Source organism: Alternaria incomplexa (genome assembly GCF_024043165.1).
Source record: "Alternaria incomplexa strain BMP 0042 chromosome Unknown scaffold_13, whole genome shotgun sequence".
Lineage (NCBI taxonomy): Eukaryota > Fungi > Ascomycota > Dothideomycetes > Pleosporales > Pleosporaceae > Alternaria > Alternaria incomplexa.
This window is the reverse complement of record NW_026249862.1, coordinates 890,771-909,057: the sequence shown is the minus strand read 5'-3', so window position 1 is coordinate 909,057 and position 18,287 is coordinate 890,771. Positions and strand designations below refer to the sequence as shown.

Sequence of the window (18,287 nt, the reverse complement as noted above, 5' to 3'; positions counted from 1 at the left end):
TAACTCGTTCAAAAAAGTGCCTGGTCGCGTTATCGGCTGTGCCATCCTGTGCCTAGGCATCTCTACATCTCGTCCATCGTCAGCCGAGCCATCATGTAATACTCCTCTCTGAATTCCAATGTTCTTTCGGTCTGACTCTTCCAACAGATACCGACTTCTCTTTACTAAAGTTGCACTCTGCCCTATCCGACCTCACAGTATGGCCAGACACACAAACGGCAGAAGTTCACACTCGTTTCGAAGCTGTCCAAAATGCTATCGAAACATCGGTTGATGAAGGTGCAACTTCTCTCGTTTTTTACTACGTGCATGTCGATTTTCAGGGCTGTGGAATCGGATCGAAGATGCTAGCTGAGGTTTACAACAGCGCTGCCCAGTTCAGCCAGCTTACGCCTTTGACGGGTGTTTTTCGGGGTGAAGACGTTGAATTTGGAACAGTCGCAGGATGGAGGCATAAATGTGATGCTGGGAAGTTAAGAATACTCGAGCATGTCTCTTAGATGACATTTCTTAACTGTGGTGGCCCGGAAGCTCGGCAGGCTGCCTTTATCAATAAAGTTCGTGTGATCGCAACGAGAGGGGATGGACAATGCCTTTTATTATTTCCCAGCTTGTGAAACAACACAACATTCGTGGTCGTTACAAAAAGATGTTTGTTTGGCGCATTTCCTTCGTCGGTCGGTAGCCGTCCGTGTGGGTCGTTTCCCTTAAATGTGCAGATAGTTGTTCTACACGATCGCAGCTAGACGAGACCATTACCCTCCTATCGAGATATTCATTCAGCCTAAAAGATGTTTTCATCCGTATTTCAGCTCCCGGATCTAGACGAGCGCATTCCCATGCCGGGTTTTTTTATTCCTTCGTTTTACCTAGTCCTGGTAGGCTCTATTCTTATCCGGTCACACGCCTTGCGCAGAGTCGTTGTTACAGTTATTGTGCTAGCCTACCTGTGGGGGTTTCTTCACATGACCGGAGGAATCGACTCAGATTGTCAGAATATGACAATGTTAGTCGCGTCCACATTAATGTGGATTGATTTTGGGGTCACAAAAAACTTCGAAAAAGACCTATTCCGAACATGGGAGCAGAATGTTCCTGTGTCTCACCGATCTTTCTCTAAGAAACTAGCTTGGAGTTACGATTTATGGACGACTTGGCGTGGTCCAGGATGGAACTGGGAGTCTAAGCGTTCGCCGAGACTGCCTGAACACCTTTTGGACCGAAGGTATTTTCTAGAGAATCGAGCTATTGGAGGATATCCTGGTACTAACGGGTGTAGAAACTTTCTAATCGACAATATGAAGCGTGGAGCGTACTGCTGGTGTACGAGCCAGATTTTGCTATGTCTTCTTGAGATGACGCCATTCACTCGGATTATCGAGCGTCAACACATCCAAAATTCACCGCTGCATATCCAAGTCGCTGTGATATGGATTGCCACACTTTACACACAATACAACATGAGCTTCATGTACAGGCTGGTCACATCTTTGCTAGTTTTGCTCGGTATCTGCGCACCATTTCAGTGTCCCCCTCTCTTCGGCTCGTTTTCCCAGATGTATACAGTCAGCAATTTGTGGTCGGTTTGCTGGCAGCAGATGATGAGGAAGGTCAGGCCACACGCACTAAGACAGTGGTAGATTCTTGGCAGCTGACTGGAAATAGGCCATATTGGTTATACCCAACCACGTCGTCTCTATTGTCGGCATTCACGATTTGGTTGCGAAATATACTCGCCTAGTCCTCTCATTCGCCGTGTCAGGGGCAATTCACTCAGTTGGTGCATATAGCGCTACGCGAGGCACGTTCGGCGATATGCGCATGTTTTTTTCGCAAGCTTCCGCGATTATAGTGGAAGACTGTGTCATCACATTGGGGAAACAGGTTGGGATCAAAAAGTCAAGTACGTTGTTTTGCCGTAATTCCAACAAAACCCCCGCTCACATACGCAATTTTAGGATCCACGATTGCGATTGGGTTCATTTGGACTATTGCATGGTTCAGCTTCTGCTTGAGGCCTTGGATTGGAGAAATGCTTTGGGCGGGTATGCTCGCAACGAACGGCAATAGCAGCATGGTATCAAAACTCTTCGGCCATTTCTACTGATAGTTACAAGAATCGATACATGGCTTTTCTTCGCAAGTAGTTAGGAAACGTTTTGAGGAAATGATCAATCTTTCTAGTTCTGCTTGACAATTTGATAGGCCGGGCCTAGTGCACCCCCACTTCCAGCATCAAGCTGCATTTGCAGGCCGCCTGCAACAAAAGCGCCCATTGAAACAGCGAACGTGCCAATTTTGAATGGATCGCCACAATCTCCCGCCGCAAATATGCCGGGCACCGACGTCTCGAAGAAAGGCGGGTTGGTCTTATAGAAGCCAAAATCGTTTGTCTCAACGCCCAGTTGTTTCGCAAAAGCGCCGTTGTTCAGAGGTAACGGTCTGTGAATGATGAACCCTTCAGTCATCTTCTCGTCGTCTTCGAAAACGGCGGTAACCTGGGCCTGAGTGGGCTCCTTGATAAAGCGCACAATTCTCCGAGCATCTACACGGAACCCAAGGGGACCCAAAGCTTCTCGGCATTCCGCCGCCAGTTCCTGGTTTCCGTGAGTGTAAACGGTAACGGGCCCAGAAGTATAACGACGGCACTGCAGCGAGAGATGACGGGCTGCCTTGAGATTGTCATCACCGCCCGCAGCTAAAACGCCCGCTGACGCACAGCCACGTTCTTCATAGCCACGATGCACAAGGCAATGGAATCTATGAGAATGATCAGCCGAAGAACTGAAATGAGCGGAACAAAGACACGTACATTCCCTTAGCCCAACAGTCGTTATATCCCGGAACGTCGACTGGCACGTCCTGAATGCCCATGGCTAGCACGAGCTTGCGACCTCGCCAAATACGCCCCTTCGAGTCGGTAGCTGTAAAGGGAAACTCGGCATCGGCATCGCGAATAACATTTTCAATCACGACTCCAGTCGCGAATTGGACCGTGTTGTATTTGGAAAGAATGTTTTGTCGGGCAGCGGCACGGTACTCCTCAGGATCACGACCATCCCAGCCGGGAAGAGTGTGCAGCCAGTTTGCTTTACGGTTGCGGTAGGCCCGAGAGTCAAACACAACGGCTGTGTGAAGCGAGCGCACCAGACTCAACGCAGTGCTCAGCCCAGCGAGGCCACCTCCAATGATGAGAACGTCGAAGCAGTCTGACATTTTGGCGTTGTTGAAATCGTACAGCAGGGCTGTGCTGGGCTGTAGCCTCTTTTGTGTCGTTACTATTGATGCCTCGGAGAGCGACAATATCGGGCGTCGACGCATCCAATCGCCTGATTTGTGTTCAAAAGCATGTCGCAATTCTTTTGCACAACACAGAGCTTGAAGCAGTTTCATTCACGTTTCTCAGGAGCTTTTCATCATGTCGACGACAGCAACGATGCAGTTCATGGCCCCAATGGCCGAAGAGCCCTTCTATCGCTCTCAACCCGATGAAGGCTTCGAATCCTGCAACTTTTCCTATAAGGCCAAGACAGTGCAGGTGAAGGACTCCCGCCCTATCAAAGACCAGTTTCATCTCGATACGCACGGCTTCGCCTACGCAGACGATGCTGAAGGGGCGGCGTTCGTCGACCAACTTCGGACCAATGAACACGGCGCTAAAGAGCGCTATTATGAGCACCTTCAGGGCCTGATCATGAAACACACTGGGGCCTCGCGAGTCGTCATATTCGACCATACCATGCGCCGTCGTGACCCCTCGTTGGCGGGCAAGAACCCTGATGGTCGAGAGCAACCCGCAGCTTACGTACACATCGACCAGTAAGTAACTATCTCTTTGAGAACGTAATTACTTAATAAGAGAGGGCGATGCTGACGAGAGGTCCAGGGGCCCGGTAGGGGCTGCACGTCGCGTCCACCAGCATCTTGGCTACGAGTCAGATCGCCTGCTCAAGGGTCGTGTGCAGATCATAAAGTACGTACGAATTCTATTTAGCATTCAGGATGTAGCAGCTGATCGGCTTCGCACAGCGTGTGGAGGCCCCTCAATGGCCCTGTGCAAGACTGGCCGCTTGCTACCATGGACTTCACTAGCCTGAAGCCTGGAAACTACCATCCCACAAACTTGTATCGTAACCGGTTCGAGCTGCGGGGTCAGTCTTGCAACGTTTCGCATCATGAAGATCAACGGTGGTATTATCTCGACGCGCAGCAGAACAGCGAGGTTACCTTCATTAAGATCTGGGATAATAAACCGGCGGTCACTGGAAAAGGTGAGCCTATCCCAGAATTTCAGCGATCCCAGTCGTCCCGGGCTGGCTGGTTATTTTCGTCTAGTGATCGTCCTTGACTGACTCTTTGATACAGCCTGTGCTCATTGTGCTTTTGAGCATCCGGGTTCGGCTAAGGATGCCCCCTTGAGGGAAAGTATGGAAGTGAGATGCATCGTCTTCTATGAGGATGAGGAGCTAGCCTCGGCACTTTGGTGGACCTAGAAGAACTTAGAATACACGACACGAAATATAAAGCCTAGTAAAAGATGTGGTACAGATGATCAACGCTGGTCGCTTTTGTTTACCTGTCACCAAAGGCTCTCGGTGGCCGAGGAATGCTATGGATGACATATAAGGAGTTGGTTTGAACCAATTCACTCTGCAGAATTCGGGCCGCTGAAAGACGAAGGCACCTAGGTATATGCTCTCAATTCTACCGATCTCCGATTCGAAGCTAACACGCGGAGCACTTCAGAAGAGGAAGGCAAAGAGAGAATGGAGACAATCTACCCCATCAATTGCGCTTGCACGCTATCAGCGATTCGCGTCCTGATGCGCATCGAACAACTCGGAGATGTCAAAGTGGGGTTGGAGACATTGCTGGAAGTGATGGAGGATGCAGAAACTCGGTGCTATGCCGTTCTCAACTGCGCGGCATGTTGCCAGCGGCGATTCTCGCTGGCCAGTGTTACGGTTGTCAGCGCCACCGTGATTGAATGGGTACGTGGGACAGGGCTTGGAGCAGGTCTCGACCACACCGTATCTCTCGGAGATATCCACCTGGATCGGGCGGATGCCGAAATGCTAAGCCGGAAACTCATGCAGCTTCAACTCCGGCACTTTGTACAAGTCATGGCCCGACTTGAGAGTGCTCTCACCAGGACCAGGTCGGCGCACACGGCTGCATACCAGGATCTCGTCCGCGCTAAGATGCAGGAGCTGCAGGAATTTAAGCAGCAGGTCCCGAAATGATTAGCCTCAAACAAGTAGATCCTGACAGCCTCGTCAGCTTGAGGACCCGCGTACCTGCACCCACGCTGAGGGTGTTCCCGTGATTACGCGGGTTCCATGGAGAAGAGCCGAGAGAGGCGCCAAGATTGCCAGATCAGAATGTTCACAAAATGTTCCGGGCTCACTCCGCTTTTCATTAGTATACTTGCTTCTGTCTCTTTGTGATTGAGTTTGGAGTCGTCCGCAGGAAACGCCATTGGACCCTGAAATTGTGTCATGTCCAGCCAACGAAACAGCCAAACTCCAAGGGTGCCCAAAGTTCGTCAGTCTTGTGATACTTGTCAAACATCAAAGATTCGCTGCGGTCAAGAACGACCCAGCTGTCGCCGATGCGCCAAATACAACATTGAATGTGTGTATAGTGCATCTCGACGTGCCGGGCGTCCTCGACCAAAGCGGACAGTAGACTCCACGACGCCTGCTCCACCATCACCCACCCAATCACAGTCGTCCCAACATCAGCAGACGCTGCTGCCGACGCCGACGGAAACGTCTCCGTCCCAGGATGGACGTAGGCCTCTCGCCTCACCACCACGAGAAACTACTTTGACTGCAGTAGAAGCCACAGTACGAAGCGGGACGCAAGATGCCGATTTGGGAAGACGACAATACCATGATCCGTCCCCGGACGGCTCGCAGCCTGACTCGAGTCGGAATCAAGAGACTAGTATCTTTGCAGAGAACGACTCTCAGACCAGCAACCACTACCACCCAGTGAACGGCGATTCTATACGCGGACAAGCACAAGATAGCATCAGCAACGGCAGTAACGACTATAACGACGACATCAACGTGATCAACAATGGTCAGACCTCGCATTTCTCCCAAGATCTCGAGATGGACCAGACGACCAACCTCTTCAGCGATCTCGACCCAAGCCAATACCCCGACTTCTTTTTTCCAGACAACGCCTTCATCAACGATCAAATGGACTTTGAAGTTCTCATGACCCCACTTCGCGATAGCGCGCCTCTCGAAATGCACGCATTCCCGCAAGCCTCGCTCGCCGTAGTCCAGGGATGCACATCGATTACCAAGGTGCCTCAGGGCTGCCAGTGTACGGCGACGCTGTTGCAGCACCTCGGGGAGTTGTCGGTTACCGATACATGTGTGGGGAGCGGGCGCGACGATGGGGCGTTCTTCGCGAGTGCGGTGCAGCGCTCTAGGGTGCTGCTGGATCACTGCTTCGTCGTCCTTTCGTGCCCGTCTTGCAGTACGCGCATGTCGTCGGCGTTGGTGCTCTGCCAGGCCATGGATGAGTTGAGTGTGATGCTCGGCATGGGCACGCTGTGGATAGAAGGAAGCGGATCATGCGAGCAAGATCGGTGCTCGCTCCTCAGTAATCTGGCCAAAGATGAACTGCCGATGCGGTGCGGGAGCTATGCAGTGAGGGGACTGGACCGCCAGATTTTGCTGCGCACGCTGATGACGAACCGGCTATCGGAAATGCAACGAGCTGTGGGCAAGTTGTGTGAAGCCGTGGCGTTGCTGTCCTCGGCGTCGTGTCGAGCTACTTGCGCAGGCATGGCGACAGAGCTAGAGAAGAGAATCTCGTCAAAAGTAGAGATGTTTCGAGCTGCAGGAGCAGCGCCAGTACCACCATAGACGATAAAAATAATAGAAAAATTGAAAGCAAACTGATAACACGACGCTATGACAGTGCACAGGAGCCAGAATTGCAAGACCCGGGCTCCGATGGGTACAGAATATACGATCGAGTACCTAAGTGGCTTGGAAGTGCCTTTTTCTCACCAATCGACATGTCAGTGTTTGGGTGAGGTGACGGGGCTCTAACCACCTTGGGCGCACAGTCAGCCCATCGCTATGCTCATTTAATAGGTGATGAGAATTAGATATTATCTTTCTGAAGCAGTCTATTTACAGAAGAAACTGACGCGAATAAAGTTTCAATACATTGGGTCTTGGGAGCCGAAAACTCGATAAGCTAGCCCACCCGGTTTCGAGTCACCCGGGGTTTCAACTCACCCTATCGCCGCTCAGCACCCTCTCCAAAACACGACTTTTCTCGCCACCCACGCTGCGCAAATGGACACCCGTGAAGAATCTATTCAAGCAGCTATCCGCGATCTTAATGCTGGTGTTTTTCCGAGTCAGAGAGCTGCTGCAAAGGCCTACAACCTCCCTCAAGCTACTTTCTCGGCCCGTGTACGAGGCGCGCGGAACAGCCAAACCAGCCACGTATACCAACAAAGATAGACTCCAGAACAGGAGGACTTCCTCGTACAATGGATACTCGAAGAAGACGCACGAGCTTTTCCTCCCTCCCACGCACGCGCACGAGAAATGGCGAATCGAATCCTCCGGATGAATGGAGACCACAGACCTTTAGGCAAGCATTGGATGGCTGCCTTCTGTTAGTGGCACTGGGATAGAACATGTGGTGAATCGTGTTGTATTGTGCTACGGGGACTGAGATTTATATATCTCTGCCGGCTAGCGTTGTGGGCGCTACAGTCACGCGTCAAAAGTTTCTGCCGCGCTAGCGACCAGCTTCCATCAACAACATCGACACCTCAATTTCAATGCGTCACAACTATGGCTACGCCACGCCCATTTGGACAAGAGTTGGATCAAAATGTGCGCAGACGTCGAAATATTAGTCCTGCAACGCGCGATCGGTGCATTGGGATGCTGCAGGGTGGGATGACGGTGCAGGAAGTCGCAGCGGCGATACAGAGGTCGGAACGCGCCATCCGCGACCTACGCCTCAAGTACCGTCAAACAGGCAGCGTTCAAGACAAACCTCGCAGCGGCCGGCCACCTGTTCTATCGAAGCAGCAGAAAAAAATCCTCTTTAGAAAAGTTCGCGCTGCTCCAAAGATAGAGTACTCACAGCTCTCTAAAGAGGCTATCTTCGTGAACGCGGAGGGCACCCCTTCAAAGCCACCCAGCCGCAGCACATTATACCGGGCATTAAAGCGACATGGCCTCACTAATTATAAGGCAAAAAAGCGTCCAAATTTCACCCGCGCGCATGCCTTGCTGCGCTTGAAGTTCGCTCACGAGTACCGACACTTCGTGTGGGTACGGCGCACGCTTAAGTTCTCAGATGAGTGCTCTGTTCAGAAGGGATCTGGCGCCAACCAGGAGTGGTGCTTTCGCTACCCTTGGGAGAGATGGAAACCTGAGATGCTAGATCCTACTAGTAAAAGCCTTAAGCCAGCACAGATGGTGTGGGCGTGTGTGTGTGGCTTGATAAACGCTGCCGCGCGCGGAGGAGCAAGCTAATCATAATGGAACGTGATCCTGATGCTAAAAAGCGTGGCTACTCCGCCCAAAGTTACATGAAAGCGTTGGCAAAAGGTCTCCTCCCACATTGGCGTCGTTCCGAGCTGTTTATGCAGGATAACGCGGGTATACACCGCTCAAGAGCAGTAGCTGCTTTCCATCGTGAGCACTACATCAACTGCATCAAATGGCCAGCATACTCACCCGATCTCAACCCAATTGAACACCTTTGGTGGGTGCTTAAGAGACGCATGTATAAGCTCTACCCACAATACAGCAACCTTAGCCAAGCACAAGAGGAGTGGGATGGGTTTTGTGAGGCGCTGAAGGAGTGCTGGCGCGGCATACCGACGAAGCTTATCAAGCGACTTATCATGTCAATGCCACGACGCCTCGCTGCCGTACGCAAAGCGCGAGGGTGGCAAACGAAATATTAGATCAATGCGACACTAAAACACTCAAAATTATTAAAATCTGACATGTTTAGCAGTATTTAAAGCCTTATGAAGTTTGGGGTGAGCATGTTGATTTTGCGCTAGTGTAGCTTGGCGGCGGAAACTTTTGACCTAGTACTGTAAGCCTCGCACGTACTAGCCTGGAGTGAGTGAGAGATGGGATGGAACCTGGGTCATGTACCCTGAGGCCCACACGGTGGCTGACACCTTCCTTAAGCGTAACCCACGCGTCGCATCTGTTGTGGGTCGAAAGATTGAGGCTGCTCGAGCTGAGGGAGCAACGCCGGTACAGATACGCGCGCAGAGATGTCAACAATCAGTTCAAGCCGGCTTGATTGTTATCGATAAGTGTGATCAGACCAGGAAGATATCCGTGCCCGAGGACACGTCCCCGAGAATAGTCTGATCACACTTATCGATAACAATCAAGCCGGCTTGAACTGATTGTTGACATCTCTGTACGCGCGTTCCTTGAGCTCTTTGAGAGGACTCGTACGAGGCTAGGCATAAGAGCTGAGGATATATGGAATATGGATGAGACTGGGAAGGCCTTAGGTGTGTGTGCTAACACTAGAGTGCTCGCATCTAGTCAGAAGAAGAAGGCTTACCATCAGTCTCCAGAGAACCGCGAGTGGGCATCAATAATCGAGTGCGTGTCGGCTACAGGCAAGTGTAACGGGCTGAGCCCGAGGTCACATGACTAGGCTGCTGGCCTAGTCGCTTCCTTCCCTTCTGTCCCCCACCTTCTTTACCCCACCTTGCCCCGCCAGCGGTCCCTCACCTTGCCTCAGCAGCGCGTGGACCGTGCGCAAACACAAACACAAGAGATGGCAACTATCTTCTCTCTTTTCCCTTATCTTAACTATAAATAGCATCTAGGTTAGGTAGCTAGAATACAGTGCCTACAGACTGTTCACAGCAAGAAACCGCGCTGTTTAGTTATATTCAAAGAGAAGAGCCTACAGAGCACTTAGTTTCCTGCGATAATTCCTGAATAGCTTTACACAACCTCAGAGGATGGCTGGACATCAAACAAAATAGGCGCTAAGTGGTTGCAGCGGGTATTCCTGCCCGAGACAGCTCCATTAGACGATCGTTGGAGGATGCTGATCCTAGATGGCCACGGCAGCCACATCAGCCTGGATTTCCTATGGGCTTGCAAACAGAACAAAGTTTATCTTCTGTTTCTACCTGCTCATTCTTCTCATGTCCTACAGCCTCTAGACCTCTCAGTATTCTCCGTCGTGAAGAGGTTCTACTGGCAGCAAATCTAGGCCCTCTCGTACCTTAACGACGCAGCGCCTGTTAAAAAAGAGCGCTTTATCACAGCTTATTATCACGCACGAGAGCGCGCAATTACTGAGAGAGTTATACGAGCAGGATGGGCTACTGCTGGCATCTGTCCATTCAATATTGACCGGGTAGTCAACTCATCTCAGATATCTCAAAGGCCTATCACGCCACCTCGTCAGAATCAACCTCAACCTGCTCAGAGTTATCTCTCTACCCCTCACGGACCTCGTGAGGTTTTTGTAGCGCAGCGACAGCTTCACAAGGATGAGAATCTCGGGCGCAAGACTCATCAGTTCTTTGAAAAAGTTGGCAAGGCACTTGGAGCAGCAAATATACGTGCAACACAGCTTGAAACAGAGAATAAAAGACTTCATAGTCAACTTGAGGCTCTTAAGCCTCAGCAGCCTCGAAAGAAAGTTCGTGTAAATCCAAATGAGCGCTTTGCAGAGATAGATACAATTATGGTTGCTGTACAAGCCTCACAGCTTCTTGAGGCACAACGAGATAGCAACGCTGAGGAAAGGGCTGCAGAGAGAGTAGCAGCCGAAACAGCAGCTCAAACGCTTCAGTCCATGTGTACAGAGTGGCAAATATAATGGTGTTGAGAGAATAAACTTGATTTTCTATGTGGATGGGTGGTTCGAGTCAGTGAGTTGAAACCCCGGGTGACTCGAAACCGGGTGGGCTAGCTTAGCATGGGTTTCAACGCGGCTGAGCTAATGCGCTGCGAGGGTAGCTGTGATGGCCTGTGCATCAACCTTGCCGGCTCTTGTCAAGGGGAATGTATCGACGCAGGCAATGGCAGACGGTACGGCAGCTCTCGGTAACACCTTTAACAGGACGTCTCTGACGGTGTCTTGAGCAAGACTGGCTGGCTGGACCATGGCGACCAAGCTATCTCCCCTGGCAGACTTTGTAAGAGCCACAGCCTTGATATCGGGCAAAGCCTTGACAATGCGTGTCTCGAGATCATCCAGGTCGAGCCTAAAGCCGCGCAATTTGAGCTGACGGTCCCTACGACCCAGACATACGACGTCACCTTTGTGGTCCCAGTAGCCGTAATCACCGGTGCGATACATGTACTCGCCAAGGCCTGGACTCAGCGTGTCGGGGACGAAGCGCGCAGCCGTCTCAACGGGCAAGTTTGCATAGCCAATAGCCACCTGCACACCTGCGATGTGGATTTCGCCGACCGCACCGGGGGGAAGGAGACGACGGTCCCTCCCGAGAATATAGAGACGGGAAGTTGGGTTGGGGCGGCCGATGGTGACGGGCCGGCGCGGGTAGAGGCGCGTGATTGTGGCGCCACCGGTTCCTTCCGTGGGGCCATACATGTTGTATAGCTTGCGGCCGGGTGCCCATTGATCGACGACCGTCTGGGGAACTTGTTCGCCGACAAGGTAGACTGTCTCGAGATTATCAAAGTCGGTGGGGAGCAGAGACTGCGCCACTGATGGCGTCATGATAGCGCTGCTGACGCGATGGAGCACGTCGAAGGGGTCTGCCGCGGAGGCAGTGGGGCGCAAAACCAGTGTGGCGCCATAGCTGAGGGCGGAGAAAGTCTCGTGGATGCTGCCATCGAAGGCGGGTGACATGAATTGGGCGATTCGAACGCCGGGCGCAGCATGGAGTCGCACTTCGACGTCGGTTTGAAAGGCAACGAGGGCCTGGTGTGTGCAAAGGACGCCCTTGGGCTTGCCGGTCGAGCCGGATGTGAAGCAGAGGTAGGCCGGCGCCAGCGGGCGCCGTTTCCGGCTAGCAAGCTGCTCGGGCGCATCTGCCGCTGTGACTGGCGCTGGTGCTGACATAAACATGGGTTCCTGTACGAGGCAGTGGACGCAATCGTCGGGGACAAATTTCCTCTGCCATTCCTGCCCGACGACAAAGACACGACTCCCCGAAGCTCGAAACATGTCGCTGCGCAGCTCATGCGGCAGTGTCACGTCGAGACTGCAGAATGTCGCCTCTGCCTTCAACGCACCCAATAGGCCTACGATCCATTCCAGGCTGCCGTCGGCATGCACGCACACGACCTGACCATCGACTCCAAGCTGCCTGAGCGTCTCGGCAGTGCGCGAAGCCAACCGGTCGAGCTCAGCATACGTGACGCATGTGGTGCCCACCTCCACAGCTACGCCCTCTGCGTGCTCGCGCGCCGCGGCCTCGAACACAGACACCAGATCCTCCCGCTGGTGGGCGGCACGCGTCGTGCATCCGGATACGCAGTTCCCCCACCTACGCAGTCGCCCCTGCATGGGCACTGTCAAGACGCCATCAATGCATTCCCGCATCCGTGTCGGTTGGGCCAGTCGTTCCAGCGCGCTCACGAAACATGCAGCCATGTCCTCGACTGCCGAGGGTGCGTATTTGTCAGCATGGTATACGGCACGCAGCGTCATGGCCGCTTCGTCCAGCGCCAAGCTCAACGGGATGCTGCTCTCGAAGTCGTATCGGACCGGCCGGATGGGGCACATGACGTCACGTGACCGCGCGCTGTCGAGCCCACGCGTGACCGACAGGGCTGCCTCGAAGTCGCGCTGGAAGCCGTGCTCGGGCGTGCTCCATTGATAACACGAGAGCTCGACGAGATCGCTGAAGACGCCTTGCACCATCTCGTCCGTTGTCATCTCCTCATTCACGCTCACGTGAATCGGCAGCGAGTTGAGCAGTGGCCCAATGACCGTGTCGACGCCATCCATGGCTATGTTTCGCCCGCTCATGATGGTCCCAAAGACTACGTGACTGCTGTCGGCATACATGGCCTGCACAACTGCCCATGCCGTGTGGAAGAACGCGGCCACTGTCACTCCCAGTTCCTTGGACCTTTCCTGCAACCGCTCGCCCACGTATTCAAAGTCCACGTTGACTTCGTGGCGAACATGCTGTCCACCTCTTCTTCCCTCTTCTTGCATTGGTCTTCGCAAACCTGGACCGGTAGCCGCTCCCAGATGGCCTTGCACACGCTTGCTCCAATACTCTGTCGCCGCTGCTCCATGCTCCCTCTTCACCATCTCGAGCTCTCGCGCTATCGACAAGAACGACTTCCCTGCTTCTACCCCTGTCTCTCCCACTGCTATCCGCCGGACCTTGTCAGCCAACCGCTCCATGGCGAACCCGTCCAAGAGCGCATGGTGGATGGAAAGCACGATACTGGCTTCACTGTCACTACGCCTGCCATTGCTGCTTCGCGGCGCCTTGTATACCACACTCTTGAACATGAAAGTCGGCTGAGACTGCGCCTCTACCCTTGTCAATTCTTCCTCGTACGCCTTGCGATCAAACGTCACCACTTCCGTCCACGGGATTTCAATCTCTCCCTTGCGCATCGTGTATGCGCCGGGGCCGGCTTCATGAAAAACCGTCCGGAAGATTGGTTCTATGGCTAAGACCTTCTTCCATGCATATTTCAAGACAGGCAAGTCTTCAAGATGCCATGTCTCGAAGTAGTGAATGGTGCTCTGGCCACTTTGGATGAAAGCAGCTTGCAGATCAGTTGCCGGTGCCGAATCTGCATCCAGTATCTGTCCATCCGCCGCTCCTTCTGGGTATAGCAATGGAACCACTAATTCGCTTGGCTGGTGCGAAAGTGTGGATTGCGCCATGTCGAAATCTATCTCCGCACCATCTTCCTCCGAAACACTCGAGTAGGCGGGACTTGCAGCAGACTCTTCCGACGACGAAAGCTCTTCGCATTCTGTAACTTGCACAACGGTGCTAGACGACTTGTCTGGCGCTACCGCACCTTCTTGAAACGAGCCCTGGGTATCTCCGGTTGGCAACAGCTCTTCAATAGAGGGTGATGTGAGCAGCGCCAATACCGTTGGCGGCTTCGAGACAGTAAGTCTGCATGCGTGTTGAACTTCGACTGCCGATATGGAATGGCCTCCCAGGCCCATGAAGCATTTCGACGTGTCGATGCTTTCCACCGGCACACCTAGAGCCTTTGCAATTATGGAGAGAATGAGGGCGCGCTCTGACGAGGGTGATTCAAGCATTGCGAATTAGATGAAGGTGGACGCAGAAAAGGCAAAGAAATGCCGCAATGGGTGCAAAAGACAATCCAGTGCTGATACTCAAATCTTCAATGATGATTGGGGTTGTGCAATAGATATCGAGCCTTGCCGTCTACATCCGTTCCCAATGCTACGGTAACAGGCGAGATCGACCCTTGGAAATGCCCCTGGCCGCTTCCGGGCTTGAGACTCAAGTTCGTCCCTATGTCTTTAGATCTTCGGGGACCGACAGCTGGATCGATTCGATGACGCCGTCGGTCATTTTTATGCCAAATCTTGTCTTTAATCGGCTGAAATAATGAGTCTTGTTTCCGATCCGAGAATCTCTCCATGCAGCTGCAGGGGGATGCTACGATAAGTGTGCTCGAAGAGTCTTCCAACAACTCTATCGCGGTTTTACCCGCTACTGGGCCCTTTCGAACCTGCTTCATTGCTCTTTCCAAACTTGATTTCGACTACACTAGTCGCATCCACACCATCTACTGCACGTGTTTGAAGCACACTCGTCGAAAAGACGGCTTTTGCCTGGGGTTTTCTTTCATGACAGGGCTGCCAAGCCATCTTGGCTGCGTAGGGTATTATGCTGGAATGTGCACAACTTGTGAAACCTCAGTTCCGGAAGCCGACATCAGGCTTATCTTGTTACCACATTGCTCATTGCTGAACTATTAGAACCCCCTTTTTGCTTAGCGCACGCGAAATATCACCAATGCGGTATCAGCATGATGACAATACTACGTTGTGGCTCACGAGTTCCATCTACAGAAGCGCACGAGAGAATTGTGCGACAGTCTGATTTTGAGACGCCAACGTCTTTCGTTCTGTTACGTGGGCGGCAGACGAGCAAAGGGGAAGAAGCGCATTGAACCTAGTCTATTCTGCTCTCGCGCCAAGTCAGACAAAAGGAAATGAGAGTCTTGGGTCATGTCAAGACGACTATCCTGGGGATTGGATCACCACTGGCCCCTTCACATGTTAAACGAGTCACTGAGATGGCGATAACGGTCGCATGTATTCTTTCCCATTCGTACAGCCTGTTCTCGATACTTATCTCTGCCAACTCTTGGGCACCAGATCAAACGCACAATGCCAGGCGTTTCTAAGTGGGTAAGTCTTGGTAATAACCCAGCCCGCACTGTCCGCCAACGCTTGCCACTCATCCCTCGTCCTTTCGACGCCATTTGCTGCGATCATCATGTTCATATCACCATATCTCGATAGCCTCGCGCTCCTCGTGGTATCCAAGATCTCCTCCAAGATGATCAATTTGCTGTGCTCCCCCGGCACAATCGCCTTCTCGATGTTGCGCAAAATGCGCCTAGCATCATCATCGCGCCAGTCATGCAGCGTCCATTTGATCGTGTAGACCTTGGAAGGGGGAATACTCTCGAAGAAATCCCCACCGATTAGATTTTCTGCTGGGATCTGCGCGCCGACGTCGGCAAACTGGCCGTCCTGGGAGTGAAACAGCGGTTTCGCATACTCGATGACGTGGGGCAAATCGAATATGCCGCCCTTGAGAGACTTGTGTGCGCGCAACAGCATTGCGATGAAGCCGCCGCCACCGCCACCAATATCCATGATGGTTTCGCCGTCGAAGTCGTTCCAAGGATAGTCTGCCAGGATGCCAGGCGCCTGGGCTGCAGCACCTGCACCAAGTGTCGCATGCAGCTGCGGCACCCATCCCTGACCGCGAAAATACTCAAACATGTTGAGATCTGTATCATAGTTGATCTGCGCAGCGGAGCGGTTGGCATCTTTGCGCAGCGACGACGGGATGCCGCGCGCCATGTCGTAGAATTGATTTCCGTACAAGGTAGCCCAGCGATGCCATTGCGTCCAGTGGTCCGACAGGAGCAATTTGGACGTGGCATTGTTTGTGTATTTCTTAGTCGTTTTGTTGTACGCGAAGATGCCGTTGCTGATCAGCACACGCAGCACCTGCGCGAGACGGTCGCCACGGGCCGAGCAGGCACTGGCGAGCGAGTCGATATCCATTGGTCCGGATTTCTCGAGCGTGTCGGCAATGCTCAGATCCACTGCTGCGACGAGACATTTGGCGTGAACGTAGCCTGGGGTGGATTGGTCAGTCATCGCCGTAACGCAAGGGACTATCAGGGAAAGGGAAAATAAGAAAAAAACGTCGCATTCCTCGCTCGCCTTTGCAGCCATGAATGCGGGGTAGATGCGGTGCAATTTGGAAGAACAACATGGTGTTTACATACCCAAAAAGTGGTCTGCAAGTACCAAGTACCCGGGCTCAAGCATCTGTTCAATCTGGTGCAGCAGGTCGATGGATTTATTGGCCAGGCTTTTCAGCTCTGGATCCGGCAGCGCACCCTTCGCATGGTCATGCAGACCCTTCTGTAACTCCTGGCTCACAGGATCGGACTTGAGAGTGTGAAGCACATCCTCGAGTTGAGTGTTGAGGGAAGTCAATACACTCGCCATTGTGGTAGTTGTCTTGTCTCTGTCTGTTTGAGGGTGGGGGACTGAAACGAAATGGAGATATTTGAAAGGCACGAAAAGAAGAAGTCAGCCTCAAGAGTTCGTAATCGCACAGGCAAGTATAATAGCCGTTGATATGACGGCGTTCGAAAGAACCCGCGTTTCGCGGTCCCAAGACCCCTGGCTAGCGCGAGATCTGGATCTTGGTGATGGGGAGCTTGGGCAGGTCGGTAGCCGACGCGCAAATGTGTAGCCAATAGGCGACTTGGGGTTGATGAACATCACTTTTGACACACAGCATGAGTGGTCGTTGAATCTGTGAATTCGTCAGACGGCGGGCGACATGTTGCCATCTACTTGCCAATGCGAATCGTGCACTATTAGGTAAGTGGTGACTGCGATTTCTCTTTTCCAGAAGCGTAGATGTTATCATGTTGTAAGGACACGCGAAGGATGTCTCCTTCATGCGTACATCTTAGAGCTTGACCGTCCTTCTATTAATCGCCTGTTTATGTATAGCTAGTGTTTCTGTAGAAAGACAATTTAAAATTATAATTAAATATTCTAGATTTACAAACTCTATATAACGTAGTTAGTAACTAAGTAGCGCAGGCAAGTAAGTAGCGCACTCTACTAACTTTAATTACCTTTTCTATTACAACATATAATAGCTTAACGCAGCGCTACTCTATTAGCTTTAAATAAAGTAGATATTTAACTTACTATCTTATCTATTAATACTAAATAACTTAGAGGTAACTATACTACTACTATAATATACAGCGTAGCTAAAACAACGCTCTACTGCTAACGCGCTAGCACGCTTACTTAACGCGATTACTAGCTTAACTTAAGAAAGCTTACCTAGCTAGAAGAGTATGTAATTATTAGCTATATACTTAATCTAGATTAACGTAGATTTTCGCCTACGTACGTAGCTATATATAATATAGCTAATAAGCTACTTACTATACGTAGCGTAGGCTAGATTAGATAGAAGTAGCTAGCTAACTTTATTAAGTATATAGATAGTCTTATAATATATTTTAACTAAGTATATAATAGATAGAGAGCTTTATATAAGAATTTTATACTAATTAAAAGCTAGTTTAATCTAGTAGAGTAGATAAAGGCTAAGTATAGTATCTATAATAAGAACGTCTATAACTTTAATAAGGCTAGCTTTATAATAAGTAAAATTATAACTTAGCTTATTATAATAGTATTAGAAAGAAGACGTAGGCTAAAGGCTATTTAGCTAGGTAATTATAAGTAGGTAATAGTAATTACTATAATTAATACTACTAGCTAGTTAGTTCTACTATTTCTTATCTTTACTAGCTAGTATTACTTATTTACTTAGTATAAAAAGAAGAATATTCTATATAACTAAGTAATTATAGTTAGTAATAATAACTAAATAAATAATAAGCTAAAAGTAGAGTAGCTAAAGTACTTTAATACTTATATAAAAACTTACGTTATTAGTGTATATTACTTACTTATTCTTAATAGCTATAAGAGCTACTACTTTCTTAAGTTTTAAA

At 51.1% G+C, this 18,287-nt stretch overlaps 4 protein-coding genes across 4 annotated transcripts; 1 reads left to right on the top strand and 3 right to left on the bottom strand.

Moving 5' to 3' along the window:
* Positions 1 to 2,180: 2,180 nt before the first annotated feature.
* Positions 2,181 to 3,216, bottom strand: J4E90_008621 (uncharacterized protein; the record flags this gene model as incomplete). The annotated part of the gene is made up of 2 exons (XM_051438144.1): positions 2,181 to 2,597; positions 2,848 to 3,216. 2 exons carry the CDS (start codon positions 3,214 to 3,216, stop codon positions 2,181 to 2,183), a joined length of 786 nt encoding a protein of 261 aa, XP_051288143.1.
* An 862-nt stretch (positions 3,217 to 4,078) lies between these two features.
* Positions 4,079 to 5,243, top strand: J4E90_008620 (uncharacterized protein; the record flags this gene model as incomplete). Its single annotated transcript, XM_051438143.1, has 2 exons — positions 4,079 to 4,271; positions 4,747 to 5,243. 2 exons carry the CDS (start codon positions 4,079 to 4,081, stop codon positions 5,241 to 5,243), a joined length of 690 nt encoding a protein of 229 aa, XP_051288142.1.
* Positions 5,244 to 10,995: 5,752 nt separating this feature from the next.
* J4E90_008619 (NRPS) lies at positions 10,996 to 14,274 on the bottom strand (the record flags this gene model as incomplete). Its single annotated transcript, XM_051438142.1, has 1 exon — positions 10,996 to 14,274. The coding sequence occupies one exon, from the start codon at positions 14,272 to 14,274 to the stop codon at positions 10,996 to 10,998; it is 3,279 nt and encodes a 1,092-aa protein (XP_051288141.1).
* A 1,065-nt stretch (positions 14,275 to 15,339) lies between these two features.
* J4E90_008618 (uncharacterized protein) lies at positions 15,340 to 16,743 on the bottom strand (the record flags this gene model as incomplete). Its single annotated transcript, XM_051438141.1, has 2 exons — positions 15,340 to 16,364; positions 16,518 to 16,743. 2 exons carry the CDS (start codon positions 16,741 to 16,743, stop codon positions 15,340 to 15,342), a joined length of 1,251 nt encoding a protein of 416 aa, XP_051288140.1.
* Between the last annotated feature and the right edge of the window lie 1,544 nt (positions 16,744 to 18,287).